The following is an 11,383-nucleotide window of genomic DNA, read 5'->3' as shown; positions in this document are numbered from 1 at the left end:
GCTGGAAAAAATGGAGGTTCGTCGGATTTTTTGATCCAATTTGATTTATATTTTTGTTTGCCATTATAGCTCTATTTTTTTCTCTTTGGATGTTATGGATAGCGTTGGGTGGGTGTTGGAGGAGAAGAAGATTTGGTGGGGTAGGGGAGGGGTTGGGGTTGGGGTGGGTGGGGTTAGAGAAGATGACGGCGGGGTGGGTGGGGTTAATAGTTGTTAATTTTTATTTTTTAAAAAAATTATTATTTGGATTAAAAAAATATCACGTGTCATCAAATTATTTGTAATTTTTTCTATTCAAAGGTCATTATTTGATAATTATTTTTGATATATATATATATGCCACGTGTTTTTATTTAATTTGTTGTTTTTGACACGTCAGGCGAGTGCATTACACACACTTAATATATTTTGGTGATTGTCAAAAATCAAAATGACACATCTGAGCCTTACTTGAGGTGTCTAAAATAAACAAAGCCTAGTTAAAGTGTCTAAGTGAAAGTTGGTGCCAACTTTAGGGGCCACCGATGAGTTTCGCCTCGATACAACCGTATGAATAGAGGTACTGAAATCATGTTATATAGTTGAATACACTTTATAAATACTCGAAAAAAAATAAAAAAGCTTCCTCCACTCCCCTCGACATGTTTTGTTTCTATTTCTTCTTCTATAATATTCTTATTATATAAGATTGTAATCTTTTTCTTTCTTTTCTACTAGATCTCTTTTTATTCCTCGTGTCTAAAAAAGAATCCTAGGGAGAGCTACGCACCTATACTTTTTAGTGTCAACTCAGATATCAAATTCTTAACCTTTTTGAAATATATATCTAATGCTTACACAAAATGTCCGAAATTCACATTTCTTCGCAGTTAAAAACAATAATTCTAAGTTTTTAGACGAGATCACAATCTATCACCTAGTAAATTTACAACTCCTAAGAACAATTGGGCAAGGAAAGAAGAAACATGAGACCTTGGAGAGATGAAGCAAATCTGCATATCAGAATATAGACTCTTGACAGTTTAACATATTATATGTTGCAGAAATTTGCTTCATTCTTCACTTCTTTTTCCAGCCACATTTCTTCACCTTTTTCCTATTATAGAAAAAGGGAAGAGGGGCGGGAGTCGATATGCATGTGATATTTTTCTAGATTCTATTCACCTGAATGTCTAACAAAAACAATTGGAACATATTATAGCATGACATGAAGGATGAAACAACTCGTGGAAACTGGTTAAGCATCAATATCCAGAGCCCGGGGGATGTTATTGTATACGCTTCATTCATCTTTGTTTGATAGTTCATGTCTTCTCTTCTGTCCTACCTCAACTAGTAATGTCAGCAGAGCTTCACAAACTTGAGATGCATCAGCCTCCGTCGGATTATCATTTAATTCAGAATATACCATCCAAGCATGATCCAGTTTCCGTTTTGGCCTAACCACCACCGAGCCAGGGACTTCTGCATCACAACAAGTAACAAGCCCATCACTCTTCTCACCATACCTGATCTGAAGAAGCTGGGCACATGCAGCCATCACAGCACCAAGAGGCATCACCACTGGGAAAGTAGCTGCAGGTTGGGCAGCGGAAAATGTCGGCAATTCTGCATGCGCCACACGAGATAATGTGGCTAAAACTGCTGGAGATATGCTGGCTTCCGTTCGGAAGGAAACAACAGGAAGCTCCCTTGGCAAATGGTATTTGCTCAAGAATTCCTTCCTCCTCTCATAAGTCAAATCTTCCAAAGCTTGCAAGTCCCCCTTCAAAACAGCAGCAGATATTAGAATACCTAACAAAAAATGCAACACTCAGCAAGAAAATAATTCCTTATATATCTGATGTGGAGCTTGGAATGTTTGGATTATTATTTTCACTTTGCTTTCTATGAGCACCAAAAAATTAAGCATCATGCTAAGAATATCCAAGTCAAGAGATAGGTGTGTTTCAGGAACATCCAGAATGTAAATCTTGATGCGAAAGTATCTGGACATTCAACCCATAAAAGGCAATGTGTAGAGTAGCTTAGGACTATCATAAACCCGTTATGGGATAGTTACTATAACACCTTCCCACACATGTAACCTGACCCTAGGGTTTACGCATGGATTTAAAAACACTCTCTCTTTTCTAGGAAGGAGTCGCGAGGCTAACGAAGAGGCTTGTAGTTCTGAGAGACAAACTGAACGTGTAGCAGATACAGGAAGTGATCTCAACAGGATAAGAAATGAGCTTAGAGTAATTTGACTCGCTGGGCTGAATTGAGAAAGAAAAGCCCAGAGAAATATAACAAATACAGAAAAGATGATCCTAAAAACAAGTTTTACAAGTTTTACTCCACCATCATGTGAAGTTGTGAACGAATCAAAGCATCCAACCCAAAACAATCAAACTAACGAGTAGAATAGCACAGAACCATAATAAATCCTTTGAAAAGCTAACACAATCGATGATGAACAGGCGACATATTATCTAACACTTGGACTTTCAAACAGTGTTTCTTCATTGAAAAGAAGAAGGAGAAAGTCCAGAATGGCAACAACTTACATATACAACATTATCTATATACAACGGATACACATTACATACACTGCTTACGTGGATACAAGTAAATATATAATCATAATAAGTAACAAAGAAAAACTTAGTGCTACTCCAACTATGTACTCTACTTTTCTTGTCCTGCATCTTTTGTTAAATGTCATGTAATATAACTCTAAAGGAAGCTGTAAGTTGCAGGTTCACATCACTTACAGGTCTTAACAGCTTTTAAGCCATGACCTTAATCATGAACATCATTGTTTGAAACTTCCATAGGGGATCTCTTTGCTCATCTAATTTTCTCTGAAACAAGGATGAGCAGATGTTTCTCAAAAAAAATAATCAACCACTTCATTAGTCAGTCAACGTAGCTTGTTGGACCACACAATCTGCTTTCAACGACTTATAGGAGAAGGTTACAAGTGATGATTCCAAAAACAGAAAAGGCGTGTTTTTCCGTTTATAATTCCTTAAAACAAGTTGTTTCAAGCTTACCCACCAAAAAATTTACTACTAGCTTCTGCTAATTTTTGAGTCAATGCTTAATATACTGTCAAGAAATCCCTATTCATAGTTGTTATATAACCATATTCAAGCAGTAACGATCTATAACTAGGCGATATATCTCATAATAATATGGCCTTCCGTTAGGAGCCAATCATATGCATGAAGCTACTAATCCACAGTAATAACAAGTGAGGTATTCCAGAATAATGCCAAACCTTGATGACACTGTTTTAGTTCTGCAAAATCCGGTTGGTTCATTTTTAAACAGTATGTTAATTAAAAAATATCTCCTTCCTTTTTTATCTCAAAGGTTTGAAGAACAAATGCCTGAATAGCTCTCCCTAGAGGTGTTAAAATGAGCCCAAATATAGATAATCCGCCCAGAATTTTATGGGTTGAGCTCAAGATAATTTGAATTGGGTCAATCTCAACCCATTCAAGTCTTACCCATTTTAAAAGAATCATTAATTGAGTCCAATTTAATCTCCAATTTCAATCTGTTTTAAGATTCTTTATTTGCATTGGTGTAATGTATGTTCCCATATTAAAGGTATAAATTACTATCTATTTTATATCTTCTAGGATTTATCTATCCATTTGTAACTTATTTTTTCTTATTTTCTTAAATTGAAATTCAAATTATGGTTATAAAAGGTAAATCACAATATGTTAAACTTATTGAGATTGGGCAGGTCAAATTGGGCGGGTCATGACCCAACCCGATTTTTAGCTCATTTGAGCCCAAAGTAAATTTTGGCAGGTCATGATCCAACCTGATTTCTATTTCAACCCATTTTAATATCTCCGATTTCAACCCAACCCGCCCATTTGACACCCCTAGCTCTCACTGATACTTCCTCACAAAACTACCCTACCAGCATTCTGCATGATCTCTCTGACAATATAGGTTTAAACAGCACTTTCCAAAAAGGAATAAGAGGATGAAGAAAGCTTACACTGAAATTCCTTCCAACCCCTCATATCTGAAAACAAATAAAATCCGTTTTCCTTTGCAATTTCTGTCTCCCCTTCTTAATCTGATTCCAGATATCTCTCTTTCTCTCTCATACACAACAGACAACACCGATTTACTTCTGCTGTCATGTCAAGTTCTAAAATCACCTCCAACACCTCCTTTCTCTTTTTCCCAACAGTTGTTGTACACACTTTCTACTTAAAGCCCAACATCCATGAATAGTATAAACACAAAATTTAGCTCCCAGCTGTTACTATACTGCAGAAGGGCAAGTGTACACACATAAGAAAGGAACCATACAGGACTTTCTGATGCACATTCCACACTCGGAAAAAAACCTTCAAAATGGATCTCAGTTTACTTACCTGGCCTACAGGATCTCCTCCTCCAAAGACCAATACAATTAATCCCCTCCTAATAACAGGAAGACTAAAGGCAGACCATGAATATTTGATATTCTGTAAGTGCCATGGTGCCTTTTCAGATTTCATAGTTTGACGACCTAACTTCAGTAGAGATTTACAATAAATTATTGCACGCCCACAAATACCTCAAGTTTGAACTTTCTTTGAACATCAAGCCATACTTCCATCGTAGCTTGGCTGCCATTCCAATTACTTTCTTCAGTTTTCAACACAATCTATACCTTTAACTTTTTCTGTTTCCCCAAAAAACAAAGTCCAAACAATCTTTGAAAGAAAACAAACACACATCACAGGAGTCTTGCATATTACTCTTCTTTGTACACATTGAGCCACAGCATGAAAGAGAGAATTACTCTAGAACTAATGATGATTTTAAGCATGACAGAGAGAATTACTCTAGAACTACTGATGATTTTAAGCATGGCAGAAATTCATCTCATTGTACTATGTTAGGGCAGAAAACATGACAATCCAACACTAGAAGAGCAGATCAACAGATTCACATCAATAACAGACAAGCGATAACTAGAGGATATACCTTGATTACTTTGCAGATGAGGGTCTCCATAAGCTTGCGAATGTTTACATAATCACCAAGCTGTCCTTCTCGTAAAATGTCTGAAGCAATTGGACTTCCACCATATGGACTCTGTGCTAAAACCAGCCCTCCAACTTTATCTTTCAGATCAGTCCAATACATTGACAGAGCAGCTGCTGCATCTACTCCCCCTTTACTGTGTCCAAGAAGCAAGACACGTTTCCTGGAACCCCAATAAATTTCTTCAATGTAATCTTTAATTTCTCTCGCATTCTTCTCCACAGAGGCCTGCTTATTTTATGTTTAGTGGTATCAGAGAAAGCAGTAAGCTGCACACACGGTGTACAAACAAGAGAGATACCTATACCTCACTATGAATTTTGGCTATATGACAAGTGAGCCCCATTTTTGAAAAGCTTGTTTTTGTATTGACGAAGTAAAGTGGTCCATGATTGCTAAAGAGACCTGCATAGAGAAGAGAAGACCAGTAAATATCATGACATCTGCTACTAACGAGGATTAGCTCACTCATATCTTCAAGACACCTTGAACAGTAAGATCAATTTTCCAGCATCCCCTAATAACTACTTCCTTCGTCCCAATTTTGGGGCACGCTTTCCTTTTCCATCTGTCCAATAAAGAATGTCACCTTTCTATAATTAGAAACAACTGAACTTTAAAATCCCCATTTCACCTTAATGAAATGATATATTCAAAAATCTTCCCTTTATTCTTAAACCTTGTGTCAAGTCAAACGGTATCATATAAATTGGGACGTAGGGAGTAATAATTAACAGGTCCTGAATAAAGCATGACCCTAAATATGGTCAAAGATAAGTGCAGGCAAATCTGGGGAAAATAATCCACATAATTGTACCGACACAAGTGACTGTTGGTACCGTACAACTGATAAGCTTTCCATATATTCTCTGAGGCAGATCAAATTTCAAACTTAAACCATTTTGGTTGTTTACAATCAGTATTGATGGGAAAAAGGGTGCTTTTACCTGGAACTAACAAGTAAACCATTGAATTTGGTAATCCATGTAATCCATGCCTGACAAAAAGAGATCAGAACAGGTCAAATTGTGTCCAACTTGCCAGTTGCAGTCAATTTACACATCAAGTGGTGTTTTTACCTAATATCATCAATGATTTCCATAAATCTATCAGTTTGATTTTCAACCGGAGGCATATGTGAAGCACATTGAAGCCATCCAATATCATCAGCTGACCCACGAACTGTCCTTCTCACCCTCTCTATAAGGCTAAAAACAAAATGCAAAAATCATGAGGAGAAGTAATTCAACAAGCGCACGAGTTATACGAACGGGTAGAACCACCAATATCAACTGTTCTCAGTAGAATAAAAAATAGGAAAGTCCTTGACTGCAAGAAAGAAATATGACAGTTTCCAAGATTCTCTAAGTTGACTTTTATAAAAAGACCAGCAGTATTTATGCAGTTTCAGTTATCAATGTGAGGGTGACTATGTCTATCCATACATGAGTATGTACAACAAGCATGTAAAACAAGCATATGACAGGCAATTTAACATGCAAACTTGTATCCATTCAGATAATCATACCCTTGGAAAATGGAAATGCCATTTGGGCTGGTAATCCTTGATAAAACCTGTGCACTGGAACCCTCAGATAGGTCCTCCGAGTCTGTGGCTGCATTACTACTTTGGGAAGATTTTCTAGATAAGGTCCTGCTTAATCCTTCATGGGGAAGTGGAGCATCAACAGATGATTGGGATGGTTTATAAACAGCTAAATCACTTCCACTTGACGAAGCAGTACTGAAAGCCGGGGATCCTCTACTTTCGGCAGAACCAAATGTAACCATCTCCTGGCCTCCTAAGCCTCTGGAGGCAGGTTCTGCTACAGTTGGAAGCAGGAAAAATAATCATGCAAGCACTAAATTGATAACCCATAACCACAGTTCATCAAATTCTAGAAGAACCAGAAAGGAATTTGCTCACACCAAAGTTACAACAACAACAACAACATACATAGTGTAGGCACACCAGGGTTCAGGAGTTAATATCATGTCATCTATATTTAGGACCATGTTGCATCTTTGTGGAAGGGGAAAAGGAAAAACAGAAAGAAAGGCTTAAAATCTCAATTCCTAATATCTAGCGCCTCAACCTAAAAATCTAGTGATACTAAGATACACTGTTGCGATTCAAAACGGATATGATCCAGTATGCAAACAAAAGAATAGGACACTCAATTTTCGCTCACTTAAAGCATAAACACTAATTTTCAATCATGTCACTCCACAAAGCAAGGCATATCTTAAGTAGTAAAAAATCAACAGTTTCACATGTCCCATTAGCTTTCGCTACAAAATTCAGCATGGGTAGTCTAACCTGGAAGATATTACTTGGATACAATTGGCAATAAATTCAAAAAGGGAACTTTTTAAAAAAAATATTCTAAAACAATAAAATAGAAGACTTTAAAGGTAGAAATTCTAAAATACATGAAGTATACAAAACCTTAATGGATCAAAAACCACCTAACGACCTATCTCAACCAATCACCATTAAATGAATTTGGGGGATAAATTTACTAAGGGTAAAGAAAGGAAATACATGAATAAGTTCATGAAGCTCACCAGAAAAATCCATGAAACAGCGAGTAAATAAAGATGTCGTCTCGGAAAGATAGGAAGCAGCATCATTGAGAGCCGGCACAGACGTAAGTAGCTGAGGGATAACCCTATTGTTTCGTAAAGAATTGTCATTCGCCTAGCCAAATAAAGGGGACCACATGAAGTTCAAATAATAAAAGACAAGAAAAACTTTGCACCAAATGCTTAAGAGAAGTAGGTAGAGATTATCAATAGACATGTAAATTTGAAAAGGAAGATAAAGCCAAGTTATATCTAATAGAAGTTGATAACTTTAGCCCTTAGTTCTTGGACAAATTGCTGATATCCGACCAATGTCCAAGTCTGCATAAATGGTAGTGACCTTGCCATGTAAGTGAAAGAAAAAGCAGAAATGCCAAACTTAGGTAGGGATGATAATGGGCCAAACTTCTGCAGTTATGCTTATCTAGTCATGCCAGCACATATGGGGCTTGGTGTTGTAGAATTGTGCATTTGGCAATAAAGAGGAGATGTGGGCACTGTTGGTATTCTTAGCCACTCAGTCCTCCACCACAGTTTCTCCATTCCTGTTGCAAATCTTGTTTGACCTAATTTCACATCAATAGAGGGGGTTGGGTATACAGGATAGGCCTTTGGTTACGTTGCCTACCAGGGCTTAAAGTAATTAGTTGAAGCTTGTAAAGCCACATGCCTAATATCAGAAACTATTTTTGTCCCAGCACTCAACCCCTAAGCAGTTAGCTAGTGGATCTGTATAGATTACTGGAGGCTAACCCCAACCATGGTGAAAAATGGAGTGTGTGAATGAAACAACAGGATGTCAGTATGTTATGAACCATTTAGAGAGTACACAATATATCTCCGCTTTTTTTTTGGAGAAGTAACTAAACAATATATCTCCTTTATATATTCGATTCCTTCACCCTTCAGAATATCCTTCAGTTCAGATATTCACAACACTTGCTATGCACATAAATTTCAAGTATTCAGTTACTTTAATTTTCCGAACAAACTTAAGACTGTGAAAGCATTCCCTACCACCAACAATCTTCTAATGCTTTCTTGATAGGAGCAAGTTAATACAAGAATGCTTACATATTAAAATTGAGCAGAAACCATAGAAATGTCTTTTCACAAGGCACAAAGGTTTTTCCATGTAGCAGCTCTAAATCAAGGTTCAAAAATTTGATATTTAGTTCAACAAAATACTTCCCATCCTTACTTTTTTCTCCCACCTCAGTCCTAAGTTGCCATCACTTGAAGCCTCAAAACTTCCCCTAACTATCTTCACTCTTCTCCGCTGCTCTGTTTATTAGCGGCACTGCATGTGATTTTAAGAATTTGTGAAAAGGAAAGGAGGTCAAGGATGAGCTTCTATCTGAGTGCCACTTAACATAGGGAAGTGTTCAGAGTCTTAGATGTCTTGGTTGGTCTGTAAACTGGACTCTCGGTTAGAAGTTTGTTTTCCCACTTAATTGACTTTATATAGCTACCCCTTGGGGAAGAAAGTAGAGATTGATAAGGTGGACAAGCCACAAATTATGATTCAATTATTGGATAATGACCAACTAGAAACCTTGTCCATGCATTGTCGAAAAACGAAAAAACTCGAGACTTCTGATAACTCGAAGAAAAATCATGTAAAATTGTAGCCAGAAATCTAGAGGAATTTTAAGTGGATGGGCTAGTAGCCAAAAAATATCGGGCTAGTTAACAGTGCAGCCAATCACCTGAGTCCGGGCATAAAAGGCATATTCAGCTTAAAATAATTCAACAACTAATACATTCTTCAACAAAGAGGGAGAGCAGGGTAGGAATGCCACAAACATATTATTTGCAGTTGAAAGAATCCAAATCAACACATCCTAATTCACTGCGACACAAAAAAAAATACAAAATTTAAATTAAAAAGAAATCTGAATTAAAGTGACTTGAATAGTCTTAAAAGGAAAAACGACACGGATGTGCTAAGAAACCTACAAACAACTAATAATCTCTGGTCTAAAAACCCTCTTACTAAAAAGGTGTGATCAAAAGGAGCCACATTTTGAAATAGACTTATCAGATGGAACAAGCCTGAATCGCTAGACTAAAAGTGTGATGGATGTTGTTTGCAAAAAAAGAAATGTTGGAGGAGGAATTCTAAGGGATGCTATAGGGAAAATTATCAAAGCACATTCAATCTCTTTATGTTCGGGAGACAACTATAACACGGAGAGCAAAGGATGAAGTGTGGTGGTAGAGTTCTGCAACTCGAAATGGTGTATATTTTGTCTTTTTTTTCTTATTTTTTATGACCGTGGTGTCCAAACCAGCTTTCATGCACCTCAACTAATTCCACGGGATACCTGCCGCCTTCTACCAGCAACAGGCACCAGGAAACTTTGTCCGCCAAGGCTAGGACTGATAAAAAGAAACACCAGTGTTTTTGTCTCAGCTGCGATTTGAAATGGTGTAAAGTTTGTTTCTCTGAACTTCATTACTCAAGTAAAGATTAATATGGTGAATATCTTACACCAGGAGAGCTTTGAATGATACTGAACATATCGAAAACTTCTATCCCTACCAGGGGCTAATTACAAAAATGTTCCATACAATCATTTCAAATACATACGCGAAGTACCATTAACTGATCCAAGAACCCCTGGATCCACTGGAACCATAAAGACCTGCCTTTTTAGCACTTAAGTTTCAAACAAATCAGATGAAACACAATATTCTACATTAAAGGAAGGTTTTTTAATTCTCCATTAAATTAGTAATCATGGGTGAAAGCATCTTACCACAAAGGGCTTGCTCGACTCCTGGGTTGTATTGTTATGCCCATCCATATTATAAACTCACTGCTAATAAAGAAAACAAATTAAATTGAAGTCATAAACCAAAATTTAAGTAACAAATATGAAAACCTATCAAAAGGGGCGAACAATTCAAACATAAAACTTCCAAAAATTAAATCTTTGATGAAAAAAACTCATACTTTGAAATACGTTTAAAAATACCTCAAAAAAGAACTCAATCAGCAGAAGAGATTGAAATGAGCTTTGGCAATTTTACGATTCTGGAAAAAAAAACGACCCACACAATAAAAATTCTAAATAGGAGGCTTGGAGAATGATAGAGAAAGAGTAAATTACTTAATTGCAAAGCAATGGCAAAGTTAACGAACACTCCATTGAAGAGAAAGACGGCCGGAATTCTTTGAAATGTCGTCGTATAGACATTATACGAAGAAAACGACGGTTTACAACGAAGATCGTGCACCGCCCTATTTTTGGGCTAGGCCACATAGCCCCAGTAGTTTGTTTTTTTTTTTTTACGGGAACAGACCCTACACGAGGCTCCCACCTCTCGTGCACAGTCAGGGGTTGAGCCGCACACCCGCAAGCCTTATTATACATAAAACAGAAAAATACACGGAGGGGACATAAACCTAACCTCCATAAGTCGGCCATCCTACTAAGGTCAGTCAACTCATCCCCGATACAAGCACACGAAAAGAAAACCTAGAAACTATGCACCTAAAGAAGAGGACTCCTCTCGATACAAAAAAACTAGGAAAGCATAAATAAGGGAGACTCGCCCTTTACATAAAATAAAGAAAAAATCTAAATAAAACTGGGGATGAATCCTCATAAAAGCTATATAAACAAAATTTTAGCGTCAGTGAGGATCATCAAATAACATGGCTAAAAATATAACATGGAGACAAACACTGCAATTGGGCGCTCAATCCAATGCTGCAACACAAGTAGTAGATCATGGAGGC

At 37.1% G+C, this 11,383-nt stretch overlaps 1 protein-coding gene across 9 annotated transcripts; it reads right to left on the bottom strand.

Annotated features, from left to right (window-relative positions):
• Positions 1-845: 845 nt before the first annotated feature.
• Positions 846-10,870, bottom strand: LOC129886732 (uncharacterized). 9 transcript variants are annotated; one of them, XM_055961551.1, is made up of 10 exons: positions 10,784-10,870; positions 10,617-10,675; positions 10,398-10,460; positions 7,618-7,750; positions 6,578-6,875; positions 6,129-6,257; positions 5,997-6,046; positions 5,357-5,454; positions 4,990-5,277; positions 846-1,765 (listed from the first exon to the last, which is right to left on the bottom strand). In XM_055961551.1, the coding sequence occupies exons 3-10, from the start codon at positions 10,443-10,445 to the stop codon at positions 1,283-1,285; spliced, it is 1,527 nt and encodes a 508-aa protein (XP_055817526.1). In that variant the 5' UTR covers positions 10,446-10,460; positions 10,617-10,675; positions 10,784-10,870; the 3' UTR covers positions 846-1,282. The 9 variants fall into 9 exon arrangements, with proteins under 9 accessions (XP_055817526.1, XP_055817531.1, XP_055817525.1 ...); XM_055961556.1 differs by having other exon boundaries at positions 7,618-7,721; XM_055961550.1 differs by having other exon boundaries at positions 10,398-10,457.
• Between the last annotated feature and the right edge of the window lie 513 nt (positions 10,871-11,383).

The sequence above is a fragment of the Solanum dulcamara genome, chromosome 4 (genome assembly GCF_947179165.1).
Source record: "Solanum dulcamara chromosome 4, daSolDulc1.2, whole genome shotgun sequence".
NCBI lineage: Eukaryota > Viridiplantae > Streptophyta > Magnoliopsida > Solanales > Solanaceae > Solanum > Solanum dulcamara.
The sequence above is the reverse complement of the archived record's forward strand: the minus strand, read 5'-3'. Positions and strand labels throughout refer to the sequence as shown.